The sequence below is a fragment of the Streptopelia decaocto genome (genome assembly GCF_964273445.1).
Source record: "Streptopelia decaocto genome assembly, chromosome: 4".
Taxonomy (NCBI): Eukaryota; Metazoa; Chordata; class Aves; order Columbiformes; family Columbidae; genus Streptopelia; species Streptopelia decaocto.
In genome coordinates, this window is record NC_138658.1 from 32,671,454 (window position 1) to 32,688,040 (window position 16,587).

General features: G+C 36.7%; 1 protein-coding gene across 1 annotated transcript in view; it reads right to left on the reverse strand.

Annotated features, from left to right (window-relative positions):
- DCHS2 (dachsous cadherin-related 2) overlaps positions 1-16,587 on the reverse strand; it is a gene marked incomplete at its 5' end in the record, with an annotated part of 116,479 nt that overhangs the window by 11,373 nt on the left and 88,519 nt on the right. The window contains 6 exons of the mRNA XM_082050547.1: positions 1,749-1,900; positions 3,403-3,614; positions 6,878-6,988; positions 12,710-13,567; positions 14,812-15,021; positions 15,266-15,400. Of these exons, the coding sequence (XP_081906673.1) occupies positions 1,749-1,900; positions 3,403-3,614; positions 6,878-6,988; positions 12,710-13,567; positions 14,812-15,021; positions 15,266-15,400 (1,678 nt within the window). The remainder of the gene's footprint in view (positions 1-1,748; positions 1,901-3,402; positions 3,615-6,877; positions 6,989-12,709; positions 13,568-14,811; positions 15,022-15,265; positions 15,401-16,587) is intronic.

The following is a 16,587-nucleotide window of genomic DNA, read 5'->3' on the forward strand; positions in this document are numbered from 1 at the left end:
GTGTCAAACAGGTATTATTTCCTATATGTTCACATGACAATATGGAATACTGAGGCGGCAACCCAAGCTGCATATCGCAGCACTTCCATTCCTGAACCGCACCAGCTCTGCTCTGAGTGTCCTTGAGGTTTCTCACACTGACAGAACACGTAACTTGAATTGTAGACTAGTATTCAATTGATGACCATGTGTAATTCCATATAGAAAGTGTATTTTTGCTAGAATGAATATTGGTAAGGTATACATATGGAAATATTTTACTAAAAATAATCACTTTCTAAGGTTTCAGGAAAAAAAATATCATAAAAACATCTCAGCCAAGGCATTAGAACTATGGTTCTGTCAACACTTTCATTATAACTCCTATTATAAAAGACTTAGAGCTTCTGGGGATGAATATTTCCAATTTAGATAAAACAAACAACTTGCAAATTTGAAAGAAGCAATGGTAACATTTTGAAATTAAACAGGAAAAGAGTTTTGAAAGGTTCTTTTGCTATTCATTTTTAATCTAACCATGTACATATTAACATATTAATAAAGAGAAGGAACATGAAGCTTCAGACTCCTCAAAAAAACTGTCAGTTTAAAATGCTAAATTCCCACATAAATACAGAAATAAATCAGGTTCCCAGTAAAGGACAAATATGAGAATTATTATGATTACATGTTCAATGCTTCATTTAGAGTAAACACCCTTTCTTTGAAGGATTTATTGCAGGTATTCTTTTAAAAGTAATAGCTACAAATAAAATGTATTACACTATTTAAATGACTAAGAATCAGAACTGGTGTTTTTGATTCAGTGAAAAACTAAAAAATAAGATCCTGATCTATATATTAAGTTAAACCAAAGTATTTCCCTCAGGATACTATTATCAGATTACACTGATATTTTTAAAAAATCATATTTAGTTGATAATTATGATGTGGCTTTCTAAAAGTTATTCTGGTTCATAGGAATTGTGATTGGATGTTTAAAACTTTGAGGCCCAGGAGGACAGTAAAACTTGCAAATATTTTAACTGATGCCACAACCATATGGGGAATACAAAAAAAAAAGGTAATTTCTACTGTCTACTGACACATACAGAGAAATCTATTTTCTGTAGAGATTGCAGTACGTCAAAAGGGTGTATTTTTTTTCTCTCCAAGGCATGATTTTTTGCTTTCTAATTCCAGTTATGGCATGACTGTAAAGATAAACTACCATCTCCATTTGGTCATATTTACTCCCAGTTTCTTGGAAAACAGGAAAAAAAACTAATACTTAGTACAAGACAGCTTAAAACTGCTTCTGTAAGGTGTTTCCATCTATATCAGATTATGGAGAAGAAAATCTGAACTATATTCCTATTAAAGAACAGAACATGTCCCTGTTTCTTGGATTTGGTTTGAGTGCTTTCTCTGTGTCTTTATGTATTTATAAAAAAAAATATTCCAGAGAGGGAATGGTTGCGCAGTTTTTCATAAACTAAAATCTAGGAACTGTCATCATTTCTATAGTGAATCGGCATGCTCACTTATATCACTAAGTGTTGACATTGACTAAACAAGACTATATTTCTTCCACTGAATTTGAGAAGTATGCAAGAATCCATAGCACAAGTGGGAAGCTTTAGTGCTGTCTGGCTTGCGCCCAGGCTCTGCTGGGTGACAGGTATCAACAGAAAACTACAAAATACACAACACGAGGAATCTCAATGTGAACAAAAGAATACATTTTTATAAGAACCTTGCATACAAACCTGTAAGATGAAGTGTCTTCATGATCTAGGACTGTAGTAGTTGCTAAAATCCCTCGTGCTGAATCAATTAGAAATGCTGCTTTTTCATTACCAGATAGAATTGAGTATTCAGTTTCTCCATTTAGCCCAGTGTCAAGGTCAGTTGCCAATACCTGTTTGGGAGCAAAACTGAAGCTTAATTCAAAAAGGCAGAATGCAATTTCAGAAAGAAAAACTTTATACAGCAATCATCTATTTCTGGTTACTTTCATTTCAACTGCACAGATTTAAGCAAATAATCGTATTGGTGCCCAACATGATGTCATGTGAGGTCACAAAATCTGCTCATGAATGACAAAAGGGTGCACATGAATTCTTTCCCTGAGTAATCTGAAATTCAGCTACATAAAGCACAGGGGGTGAATGTAATAATTTTATACTGCTTGCATTGCTATAAGGTTGCTGTTAGAATGCTATCTCTGTTTAGTGCATAAGAATGCACTTTCTCAGTGGTTCAGGACTGTCCCTTCAAGTATTACTGCTATATTCCATCAGAAAAAGGATAAAATAATTATTTTTAAGTTTGCAGAGCTTTCCTTTCATGGATAGTTAATTAATTCATTTTTTAAATACAAATGAGAAAATGTAAAAAAGGACGAGGCAAGCTGTAAAACCAACAGAATAGATAACATTCAACAGCAGTGAACAGGCTTCTCAAAGACTCCTCTGACTCTTTCAAGAGTTTTCTTCATATTTTTCTGGTTGCTGAACAAGCATTATAATGAGTACAGGATCCAAACCATAGCAGAGGTGACCAGTCAGATCGAATAAAGGAAACATAACAGAACGTATTCTGTCATAAAATTTTGACTACACATCTAGGTTGACTGCCTTTTGATTTTTCTCCATTCCTGGACATATGTTTCTCTAAACACAATGTCCATCAGTTTCTAATCAGTTTGCCCTGGAGGCATTTGTAGCTTTCCATTTATTTATTCTCCAGAGGAGGAATATTTTTAGTACCTAACATTACCCTCACTGTGACCTGACTTGCAATGCAAGAACATGTACTGAGGAAATTATGTGTTCTTCTAGTCCAACTGATGTCTTCTTTTGCTCTAACATGCCCAGCTGGAAACACTTTCGGAGAATGGATCCATTCAGAGGAAGAAGTGTTTGCACATTTAAATTGAGAAAAGCTGCTCTTCAGGCATCAGACTTTAAATTGAACACTTGGGTTTTATTCTACTTGTCTAATGAGTTAAAGTATTTTTTTTAATTGCTATAGCCCTTTCAGTAGATGCATTAATGCAAGACCCAGGCTATATTGTAACCAGTATCACAGCTTTGAAAGGTATTTTTCAACTGCTTGAAGAGAGAAACAGAAAGGGAAAAAAAATAAATTTAAAAAGTTCAGCTGCACAACTATTAAGAAAATAAAGAATTACCTTTCAACTTAAAAAACTTGAATGAAAGATCTAAAATGAAGTCCCAAAATAAAATCATTGAATATTTTAGATACGCAAGCAAAGTAGTAACAACATCAAGAACCACACTCTCAGTCTTTAAGAGACAGTGGTGCAGAAGAGATGAGGCAACACTGTAGTCACAAACAGATCAACTAAACTTCTTTTTAGCTATAGCACTGGGCTTGGGAAGATATATTTCCACTTACCTGTATGATGTCTCTTTTAGGACTTTGGCCTTCCCATACTGATGCTTTGTAATAGCTTTGCTCAAATTTAGGTACATTGTCATTCACATCTTGAATCACAACTGTCACTTCACAGAGTGCTGAATTCATGCTATTTTCAGCCAAAACTGAAAGATGTATTTTATTCTTAACTTCATAATCAAGAGACTTTGGCTCTTTTACCATGATTGCACCTGGTTTATTAAACAAAATAATGAATTAAATCAAGATGGGACTTATGCAGTCAGGAAAAAACACCCACAAATGCAGTTATGAAACCCCTAATGTTTGTGGTCTCCTTCACTGAACACACAACAGAATTGCAGGAAGCTTCTACCCATGGCCTTCCTCTACCCAACATCACCCCCTGCATGCTAGCTATTGTACAAATCTCAGACAGCCTAGTTTTCATTGATCAACCACCATGCCAGCAATTTCCTACAGTAAAGCAGATTTACCTATAGAGGGATAAAGAGGAAGAAAGCAGCTGCATGACATGTGCTCCTTGACATGTGACAATGAGCCAGCTGTGTTTGAAGAGACTCTTGGCCCTCATCTGAGAGTGGCTACATCCATCTCTGCATCTGTATCCAAATCAGGCATGAGCTGTATCAATCTCTGTATCTGACTGACATACAGGTAAAACACTGTCTCCTTCTGATGCAGTGAGCCCTGCCCCCCACCAGCTGATATTCTATCAAAAATAATCAGTGAAAATTACTGAGACTACAGCACAACTAGACGTCTCCACATGAAATGGGAAAGGTCCTTAGAAATCTGTGGTCATTGGTTCAATGTTCTAGGTAGTATACTCAAAACTCTTATAATAGAATCATTCCAGTTGGAAAGCACCTTTAAGATCATTGAGTCCAACCATTAACCTAACACTGCCAAGTCCATCACTAAACCATGTCTGTTAGTGCCATATCTACACGTTTTTCAAATACCTCCAAGGATGGCAACTAAACCACTTCCCTGGGCAGTTTGTTCCAATACCTGACAGCCCTTTCAGTGAAGAATTTTTTCCTAATATCCAATCTAACCCTCCCTGGTGCAACTTGAGGCCATTTCCTCTTCTCCTATCACTTGCTACTTGGGAGAAGAGACCAACACCCTCCATGCTACAATCTCCTTTCAGGTAGTTGTAGAGAGTGATAAGGTCTCCCCTCAGCCTTCATTACATCTAAACACCAAACACAGTATGCTTGTATACACTCGTATGTTAATTTCATACTGAATTCAAATTCAGTTTCACACGTATTTTTCAGCAACTATGTCATTAATGTCTATATCCCAAACCTGTGACAAGATAAGAACCCAGCTATTGTGGCTCTCCAAGCTAATGCTTTTTAGTTTTTATTTTCTAAGATAAGCAGCAATTATTGGCTATTGTTTATGGATCTGCTCAGTATTCAAGAATTGCATCTGGAACATAAAGACTTCAAAGCTGTCAGTTGGTCCCTCTTCAGCACAACACTTAAAAATTATCATATTCTGCACACAGAAAAAGCAAAATAGACACTGGCAGAAGGAATACACTTCAAGATGACAGAGAGTAACTGAAAGATTCTATTAATAGTGTAGAGTGGAGCAAATAATCAAGTTTGAGATATGCCACCTGAAGGAACAAGTTAAAGAAACATAGTTGCTCATTCTAGAGAAGTGCACACAAAGATGAAACAGAGCAACAGGGTAACAGTCTTCGAATATGAAGAGTTTTTTTGCCTTTGTCTGATGTCTATTGTTGTTAAACTAAGAAGTAATAAGTTTAAATTGTTTCAACAAACATTCAGATAAATATGAATTAAAACCAGCTACCAAGACTTGTACAGCCTATTGAGAGGGTTTAAAGAATCCCTATCACTGGAGGTTTTAAGAACATGACAGACAATCTTCTGTAAGATTTAAGCACAGCTGATTCCCATTCTCTGTCAAAGGACAGACTAGTTCATGTCTTCGGATCACTTCCTACTATACTTCATACGATTCTACAATATAATAAATCCCCCTAGAATGGGAGAAAATCTTCTCCAAAAGGGAGTCAATTAACATCCATGCTTGAAAAGACAAATAAAGCAGACCTTTGGCTGTTTAGAATAACTAAGATAGAAAGGGCACCAATATAGCTCAAAATACTTCTGCTGTAGAAACCATGAGTAGAGAGTTACTGGTGTCAAAATTAATGCTGAGGTAAGAACTTCTCTTAAGAAGTCCTGAAAGGCTGCACTTCAATTAACGTTTTCTGAGAAAACGTTCTTCTGTTCCAGAAGAAAGGAAACAGAAGGAACCACAATGATTCAAACTATTTCAAAAGACTTGTGATATCCACTGCTATAGCATTTCCACTATCATTTGTGAAGAGAGTGCTTATGAGACTCTTAAAAACATCATGTAACCATTTTTCAGCCTGGCTTGATTAAAAAATAAAAGGAAAATTGGAAAAGTCCCTTTGATTTTTTATTTTTTTTTCATCAGAGGTGATATTGGAGAAGATTCACTTTCTTGGGCATAAACATCTCTGGGTCTAAGATGTTCTTTAAGATTCATCTTTCTAGCTTTATTTCAGTGAAATAAGGACGACTTGGAAATCGAGTGTATATATGTTAATCCTCATCTAAACAAAGAATAATAATTTTAACTGTCCACCAGCATCAAACATGATAGCTTCACAGGAGCACACCACTTGATGTCTAGAGACATCAGAGTAATCAGTGATTAAAGCCTCCAGGAACTCAGGGAGAAAGACATTTGTTAAGAGTACAGGCTATTTACACTAATTCTGAGGAAAACTGCTCACACTGTCTCTGCCATCCCAGAAAGCCCACAGCTGTTCAAAGGGCAAATTCTTTTGTTGCAGATGTTTAGGGAGGCAACTAGAGTAGCTGTGATCTCTTACACGTCTGAGGTGAGAGCACATAAATGCACACGGGGAATGTGCTGTGCTTATGCCATCAGAAGTTCCTGACTGAAGGACAGGTGAAAACAGACCTGCTGCAGAATGCAAACACAATTGCCAAAAGAATAAATTTGACTTTCAGACTGTTCAAGGTTTGCTGAAACAAAGAGCATTAAACTTAAAAAGGGTCTAATGCTTCCTATACAAGGAGTGTCTTGAATTTTTGGGCAACTTTACAATGGGAAACAAGATGGAGTCACAGCTTGGATCACAAAGCAGTAGTTTATCAAGTCCCAACACCTAGTGATAAATAGTTAATCAGAACCGAGCATTTTAAACAAGTATACTGGTGTTCAGTTTCTTTCCACATCAAGTTTACAATAGTGCAGGTCTCTCCACTTTCTTGTTTTTACTAATGATTTATTCATTGTAACAAGAGAGTAATGCTCTAAGATATCTACTTCTTCTTCTTGTGGTAGGAACTTGCTATATTTTAGAGAACACACTCTTTAAGCTATGCACAGACACTTGAAAAAAAAAAAAGTATTTATAAAAATGTACCTGTAATGGAGTGTATGGAGAATATACTTTCCTTGTCACTGAGGATGCTGTATTTTATGTTTTCTCCTGTAAATTTGCGTTCATAAGCGTCTACAGTTAGAAGTGATGTACCTATGGAAGCAATAAGACATTTTTATCATGTCCACTTTAGAATGTTTTATTCTAATTTTGTATTACTGTGATTAACAGCAGAAACATAGCTGAACACCTATGTACCAGTCTAGGTGCTTATTCATGATTTAAAATAGTAGACAATAAAACCAACTCCTCTGTGACTTTCATTGCATTACTACTTCTTATGCAAGGCACTGTCTATCCCTCCTTGCCTAGCAAATTACTCATCTGATCACAACTTCATCACCTGCCTAAACAAAAAGACAAGTTTGAACTTCTCCTAATTGCAAACTCTTGTGTACTACTGGAACTACCTCTTAACTGACATCATATGTATTCCTTTTGTTCAGCTCATGCTATCTTTGGTCACTTAAATCTCACCTTTTCATGAATTCTTCTAAGGAAAACAGTCCTTTTTTTGTGCATCATAGGAATGGATGTTAGCCTTGAATCACCATAAGGAGTTTATTTTTCCTTCATTTATCTGAATTCAATTAGAATTTTTGAACAATATCTTAAATGTTTTTAAAAGTTTTAATTAGCCATCTGCTGACAAAGAGAATGAGAATATGAAACTACGTGCACAGTTATGTGTAATTCAAGCACAATCCAAATTCAAATAAAAGAGTAATGATTTAATATAAAATACAAGATACATGAAATAAAAATCCTTTTAGAAATAGGATTATAGGAAAAACGTGGAACTGAATACATTATTCTGGTCAGAATCATAATGTTTAACAAAAATGTTTAAAAAGCATTATCAAGATTTCCAAATAATTATTTTTTTTCACGTGAGTTATTAAATTGTTCAGCATATATGGCAATTGATTTTAATGGATTTTAATTATTTCATTTAATTGCAATTGATTCTATGCAATTGTAATCGAATCAGGTTATTGTGCATCCTGAACTCTTCCAAACAGCTCTACAGACAACTAGCTATTTTATTACATTACAAAGAGCAGGCTGTTCACACTCAGTGTTTTGGATATCGGAGGAAAGAACTTTAGTGTAAAAATGTGAGGAAATATTACGCTTACAACTATCTGCTACCTTTTTTATTTTAGCATTATTAATTTCTTTTAAATGGGAAATTTTGTTTTATATGGTTTGTCATTTGCTCCTAAAATCTGACTGTCAAAAGCAAAAGTATGCCAATTTTGACAGATGCAATTTTATGTACCAGTCAATATATTCAGATTTACTAGAAAAGTTCTAGAAGTAAGATCCAACTGTCCAAAAGATAAAGACCGATATGAATGCTGATTTAGGTTTTTTTTTTAGGAACTAAAATAGGGGGTTGTAGGCTGAATTTCATTGCTGAGCAACTTTGATTTACGATGAAAACGTGCAAATGCAATAATTCATAGCATCCTCAGAGCAGAGCTAAAGATAAGAAAAGAATTCAAGGTCTGAAGAATGCCACTAATTATCTTCTAGTGCTGTTAGCAGTCTTTTTGCTTGTTTGCTTGCATGTTTAAGAAGAAAAACTACCAGAAATAAAGGAAGCAGCAGCATTTCTACTGAAATTCCTGTTTTTCAGGAATTAAGTTAATTAATTTTTGCTCTGGATCCTCAAATCCTAATCATTTAAGTTTCATATTTTTCATGTAGTTAAAATTGTTTACACCTTATTTTGGGCAGAGAACAAAGTTCATCTGTTTTTGATACCCTTCACAGAAAACGACTCCTTCAAATAGTGAATTTTTAGTTAATTGTAAAAAAAAAAAAAAAAATCGAACTCTGAGGTCTATTGTGACACAAACAGACTCTTCATAGGTAAATAGCAAGACCATAACCGTCTGCTGGAGCTTGTAATTTCACGTATACGTGATTCAAATACTGCTTCAAGCAGAGCTCATAACATTTAACATTTAAACTGGAGAAAATTAATAGAAAGGTAGCTTTCTGGCTGCAAAGCACACTGAAACTGACAGTACAAGGATGAGGTCATCACTGAAGCTAGTGGAAAGAAGAAGGGAGATTGGGATCATAGCCGAAAACAGTAAGATTGGCTTGAAACACTATGCAATCAACTTCTGAATTAGTTAAGAATATTGAAGTGAAGAATGATCTAAAATGTTTATATTTAGAGGGTTTTTTTCAGTTTAAACAGAGGCAACCTGATTGCATTTGAAAGTAGCTCAAAATGCTTTAAAATAGCCTACACACCAACCTTTACATTATGCCCACTGACTTGAAACTGAAGCATGGCAGCATGGACAGTATTTGCCTGCCTGGCCAAATAGGCTGAAAAACATGCACATAGCATACACAGCAGAACTGTGCTACTGCATCGCTATAGTGATTATTTTCATTATTTTTCTTCTCTCTTCAGTACTCATTATAATAGCCTCTTTTCCCCGCTTTGTCATCTAGCCCCCGTTCATCCTTGGCATTGTTTCTTGAGACCTCTTAATTGCTCATGAAAGAAAAAGCTAATTGAGCAGAAAGAGTAAGAGATGATTTACAGAAAAAGAGGCTACATATTTTATATCTAGTAGGAAAAAAATGGAGGAGTCAACAAATTTTGCTGGTGAATCTGTCTCCAAGGAAGTGCTATGCAAACAACCACTCAAGGGAAAGCTTGGTGAATAATGAAGGTTTCCTACCCTCTAGAGACCAGAGTGACTTATTATTTATTGACTGCCTTCTAAGTGCCTGTTGTAATGCAGTTTATAATATTTAAAGACATTAAATTTTCAATATTAAACAAAAACTAGAAGAATGGGGTTTTCTGAAGGTCATCAGATTTGGAGGTCCAACACTTAAAAAAATTCTGACCACAAGGACAAATTCCTGAGGCATTCACCCAATGGACGAGTTTAGACTAAATCAAACTAAGGACCCTTGGCTTTGTCTTTTGTCATTTATACTATCCAGATTTTTGATTCTTTAAAAAATAAACTTAGATTTTTCCCACTCTATTAGTTAAGGTAGAAAAAAATTAGATGGAAAAGCCACATTTATTAATACCAGTTCTACAAATAATCAGAATGTAATGTAAATCTCCCCTGGACTGAATACACTGGTACCATTCATATTTGCAGGGGTCCCAGGATCACATATATCCTCTAAGCCAGCGTCTATGAGGGTTTTAATTATAATCATGCTCTTTTCCTCCTGAAATGTGGATATATGATATTTATTTATGCTTATATAAATAAGAAAATACTACAAACAGAGCCTAAATGGTATCAGTATTTAGTAAAATCTCTCATACTCTTAAAATAATTTGATCTTCTGAGCAAATAGACTTTTATTAAATACACAAACTAACATTTTGGGACTAAACCCTCCTGTTTACACTGAAGCTTTGCTAAATTTCCTTTAATCAAAACGATTTAAATCTAGTCTTATTTATATTTTCTATAGATTGAATGGGAGAACATGTTACTACAGCATTCTGATACCAAAGAATCAGGGCACTTCTGTGATTTCAGGATGGATTGTCTGGCCTGATCCAGGAATATATCTACTCTTATGAAAATTTAAGATCAGAGCAGTTTATCTATTGCTGTAAAGCCCCGATTTTTATTTTCTTTCCTTAACTCTAAAAAAAATATCTTCCCTGTTTTGTTTTTTTTTTTTAACTAGAAAGAAATATTAATGCAGGTTAACCCTATCTCTCCTGAAAAGACCAAAACCCCAGGGCCTTGACCTCACTTCCCTGGGAAGCCTGACAGAGAGGTTCTCATGACACTTTCTGAAAATACAAGCCTGTTGCAGCAAGGGGGAGACAAAACTGGGAGCCCCAAGCTCGCCTCTGGAAAAACCCTGGTCACTCCACTTTCTGTATCGAGGGCCCTGTACTTTTCCACAATTGACTCTCAATGGGTAGATCAATGAAAAGACAGAAAATGAGAAATTAGCACACATTGCTGTGACATCCGAACTGTATCTTCTGGAAGCAGAAGTTCCCCCAGGGCAGACTCTCCTTTGCAAAGTGACACGCAATTAATTATTGTACAGTGCTGACTCTAGTAAAATAGGACTAGGAGGCCTTGGGGTATCTGTGACTCACATTGACAGAAAATATCAGTTTTATGGTGTCCAAAACTACTTGTAAATCCTGGTCAAATGAACTTCTTATCCCATGGTTTCCATACTCAGAGTGCTCAGAATTGAGCAAAAGGGAAATAAATGCTCCTCTGCCTGAGAAGACCTGAATCTACGCCTTTCATATTTCAGGAAAGTGTTTTAACCACCAGGCTACTGCATGCTCCACTATTCTCTGTTGGAAGCCTTCCACTATTTCCAAAATCCCACATGTTTTTTAACAGACACTGAGAGAGCTAAAACGATCATCTAGCTTGGTGGTTTAATCACTCATCACAAATTTTTAAAATAGCCTGAAACCAAAATACTTCAACCATGGTTACAAAACAAAGTAAAAAAGAGTAAATAAAATTTTCACCTTATTGCGTATTTTCAATCTGCTAACTGAAACATCAGTAATACTCACAGCACCATCTTTATGTTAAGCCAAAACTTTGGTGTGTAGTCCTGTCTAGGCACAGAGAAAGGAACAGCTGAGTAACCACAGCAGTAATTACCACAACAGCCATCTTCTCTCTTAGTTTTCTATTCTGTTTGTAATTATCCAAGAATATTGATTTGTTTTCCAAAATTATTAACACATTTCTGTTTTACTGATTCCTAATCAAATACATAGGCTGTTACTCAAGATCTAAGAATTCACTAGTCTCACAATACCCTTAGGATACAAAGGAACACTGCTTTCATTTTACTGAAATTTGAACTATAAAGAGGATAAATTACTTGTTCAAGGTGAACCTCACAAGACTATGTTTGAATCAAGAATACAGTGCAGGTCAGATCTCTAAATATGTCTGGTCAATTGTGCAGCAGATTTGTGGGCAGAAAAATGTAGAAGGCACTCCGCTCTGCTCTCATTAGGATGAACCTATCCCCTGGAGCAGGAAAAGGTACTTACTGTATTGAATTGGCAGGAGATATAACTACAAATACTCTCTGCATGATAAATATTAGAACAGTAATTCTCATTATTATACACAACAAAAATAAATAAATCTGAAAGCACCTTGTGATTAAGCTGGTTTGTCTGTTAGTATCATTCAGTAGCACACGCTCTACCTAGAGATACACTGCAGAAGCCCATCAAAGTGGCAACGCACTATAGCCTCTGAACTTCTCACTCCCTCATCCCATGCTACCCTCTATTCTCCTTCTTCCATGAAGTCCAAAACTTCAGTAAGGTTTTAGACTACCTCTCAAAGCTATTTCAGGTCATGAAGCATTTTGCAAAAACAAGAAATGTCATGTTGCACCACTCATCGGAGCTTGTGTGTGTTGACAAATGAAATTATGAGTAAACACTTTCCACCCACCTTTAAAGTAATTTTGCAAGCAGTGCTCAGGGTGTCCCAGGCTGAGGGATGGAAACACATTACCTTTGACAAAGGACCTTTCTGTTTAATGTGAACAACACTCTTGTATGTGGGCAGCAAACTCAAGAGCCAGCCAATGTCCCCAGCTAACAGAGCATGCTTCTTTTTCACTCTGGTGTACTGGAAAAGGGCAGGTGGGTAGGTATTTGCTTCATCCAAATTAACTTTTCCCTGCTGTTGCACAGGGATAAGGTTTCCCTACACTATTCATTACAATTACCATTCCAAAAGGAAGGGAGATGATTGGCAACTGCAAGAACACAAATTGGGATTTGGTGCTCACCTGCTGCGCTGTTCTCAGGCACACTTGCTTCATACAGGCTCTGGCTGAATAAAATCTCCTCCTCTTGCTCCTCAGTAAAGATAACAACCACAGCTGTGGCTGTTCGAGGTGGGATACCTTGATCTGAAGCCATTATTAGCAGCTGGGTACTGAAGTCCTTGGAAGCCAAGGGCTCCTGAAGAATGATGTCACCTGTCTTCACATCCATCTGAAATACAGTTTCTGCTGACATCAAACTAAAAACAACAGCTCCATTTGGACCCAGATCCATGTCCTCTGCTCTCACAGTGGCTACTGTCTCATTCACAGTGGTTTCAGCAGGCACAAAGGCCCTGATAGGATTATGAAAAAAAATGGGATCATTGTCATTGACATCATCAACATGCACCACAACCCTGACAGTGGTGCTTCTTGGTAAATGGGTGCTGGAGTCACTAGCCACAGCCCTAAATGTGTACTGGGACTTGGTCTCCCGGTCCAGTGCCTTTGTAGTAACTATAGATCCCGTTACATTGTCGATAGCAAATGCTCCAAAGGTGTCATCAATGAGGGAGTATGTAACTTCGCCATTCAGGCCATCATCTTCGTCAGAAGCAAAGAGGTCCAGGATGGCTGACCCTTCCTCAAGGTCTTCTCTCACAGAGATTTGATAATGGGTCTTTGCAAACAACGGGTTGTGGTCATTTTCATCCAAGACTGTTAGATAGAGCTGTGCAGTGGAGCTTCTCGAGGGGCTGCCTAGGTCATGGCACTCAATTACAAGAGTGAAATTGCTGACATCTTCTCTGTCTAAGCTACGAGTGACCAGCAGTTTTCCTGAAGTGTTATTTAGTGTGAAGTATTCTCCAACATTTCCACCTTTCAAACACATTAAAAAAAAAAAAAAAGATATCAAACAATTGCTTTTGATAAAAGAATCCCTTGCAAATACCAATATGTTAATTCCAATAACATGATCCAATTGCTCGTACAGCTGGTGCGCTCATGTGCCTTTTGCATATTTTATTCATCTTATACAAATTAAAACCTGCATTTCATTTAAATCAGTGGGTGGCAATGACAGTAAATACAGAATGTCATATCAATTTACAGAGTGGCTGTTTTGCCAAATGCATGTCTTTTTTCCCAAAGCAGCGCACCTTATAAAATCTCCTGCAACTATGCTGCTGCACAAGTGACCTTTTCCCAACCTTAGTTACAAATTCCAGAAAGCTATAAAGCATTGCTGACAACTGTAATTACTTGTTCCTTGTTCTCTTCTACAAACCTGTCTCTTGGAAGTGTATAGTTGTGCAAGGTCTACATTGGTGGGTGTGGGAGGGAGGAGGTAAATATGAAGCAGTTGACAGAAGAGTCAGCATTTTTAGTAACAATGAATGGCATACATACTTCACAACATGTAGAAAGACCTAAGGTAATTAAATTAAAGATCATAAGAGATCATGAAAGTAACACCAAGAAAATATAAAGGTATTCATAACTGTTCAAAGAAAAATATGTTAGCTGTTACCACAGTAGCTATCTGCCTACATTTGAGCTATTGCTGAGACCCACAAACCAAAGTAAGCACAGCATACTTGTATTTGTGCAAAGGTATTACAGGAGGCTTTGAACAGCTGCGGAGCTTACATTGGCATAGTAGACATGGGGAGAGTCTGGCAATCTGAGAACCAAGTATGACATTACTAATTGCTGGGTGAAAGAAGCTCTCATGAAATAAAACTTAATAAATACAATTAAGTAAATAAAATTTGATTAATACTTGCACTTATTTTTAAGGGTATATGCACATTCAGAATTTCCACAACTATAACAAGAAGGAACAAAATTATGCCTTTGTAATGAATGCCTCCTTCCAGTACTGGTAGTTTTTTGTTTTTATTTTCTGTACTACTTCAAATCCAGAAAGCAGACTGAAAGTATGCCTGGAAAGTACTTATTAATGCTAACAAAAGGATGAAAGATTTTTTTTCAACATGAAAGAAGCATGTGGACAAGACAGCAACTAGAGAGGCCTGGTAAAATCAAGGCTAGTCTAAAACCTGGATACTGCTGTTTATGTACTTCCTGATCTATACTAATAAAATTGGAGTGTAACTTACTAATTATTTTGTATCTTAGAGCTCCATTATCACCAGCATCCATATCCACAGCTCGAGTAATGTAAACAGTAGAAGGCTGTTGGTTCTCTGGAATACGGATCTCAGAGGTGGGAAGAAGAAACATGGGAGAGTGATCATTTTCATCCAGCACTTTGCAGATAATTGTCACCGTGCTTGACAGTGATGGGGCTCCACTATCCCGAACCAAAACTACGATTAAAAAAAGAAGTAAATTGTATACAACAGTTGTAGGTGCAACGATGGATACTTCTTAATAATATCAGAATAGTAGAGTTATTTCTGCTATGCAAAAAGCACATGCTCTTCTGTTCCTGAAAATCTTACCACTCCCATCTAATTCTGATGGCATTAAAAAAAACTAAGCTTGATAGTAACATCACACCCATTCTCACTTCACATTTTACAGGCACTCATAGCTATTTTATACTGTTACCTTTAATACTGAAAATGTCCTGGGTTTCCCTGTCCAATGATGTGGTTGTTACAACTTCTCCACTATGCGAGTTCATCCTGAATTTCTCATACCCAGTTCCCGGTAAAATTTCATACCGAAGCAAGGAATTCAGTCCTTCAAAGCAAAATGGAAGAATCAGTAAAACACAGCCACTCTCCTCACACTTGCGTTCTCCCCACCAACCCAGGAAACGGGTTACAGATGAAACAGTTATTTTAAATGGAGAGAGTAACTGCTTCTTCATTAGCACAAAGGTCTTTCCCAGCTGCTACTTTGTGCCTAAGTTTTCCAGCCACTCCTAGTGACTCCAGCGACATTTCTTGATGCTCAGGGCATGTCTCCAAACAAGCTAACACATTCAACATGGTGCAAGAAAGCATTAACTTAGACTGTGGAATCCATGCATTTGTCTTCTGCCCTCCCTGACACAGTCAGTTTATTTCTCAACAGGCTGTCAGGCAGAGTACCGGGAGGCAATGCAAGTATCTCTGTACAGTACAACACTGAGTAGTATAAGCATTCAGAGAAAATATCCACTTCTTAGGATGCTCACCAGTTCTACATATTTGTAATGCTGAGCAGGCAGGTGTCTATGTCCCATCAAGACACACAGGGTAGGTATCTCCTAGTTGTCTTCAACAGAAAAGCTAATTTGGTGAACATTCCCAGAGCAAATCTCAGGCCTTTTAGAGAGCTGTCACTTGTAGCCAGTCTCTGAAGAGATACTGCTGGGTTTTATAAAGTCATGCAAGATTTCCAAGGAAGAAGGCTAAAGATTTTCCCTCCCTCAAAGTTTTTCTGAAGGCAAATTCCATCCAGTTCCTAATTAGACCTATCATCTCTATACAGTACAGGAATATTAGTCTTCCTCTCTTTCTGTAGAAAATAGTAGGCTAAAACTGTACAGGTCTTCAAAAACCTTTATTTCAAAGTTGTCTGTTTGAATTGAACAAGAAATGTGACTCCACATTCTTACCTATCATGGTCATAATTTCTTTCATATTTTTTCTGGTTTCAGTACCCTCCTGAGGGAAGTAAAATGTAATCTCCATCACATTCATATTATTAACTTTAATGAGTTTTATCCTACATCATACTTGAAGGGCTTATACTATTAGGCTCTTTTTTTTTTTTCTATTTTTTTAAGTTTCATTTAAGCATTCTGTTTTTTTCAACCAACGATCAGTCTTTTAGTAGCATAGGGACTGTTAGTGCACCTGGAAAGCTCCAGTACTCCTAGTCATACTACAACTGCTGTTCAGAGTTAAACACTGCCTATTTGTTCTCATCTGCTGCAGTAA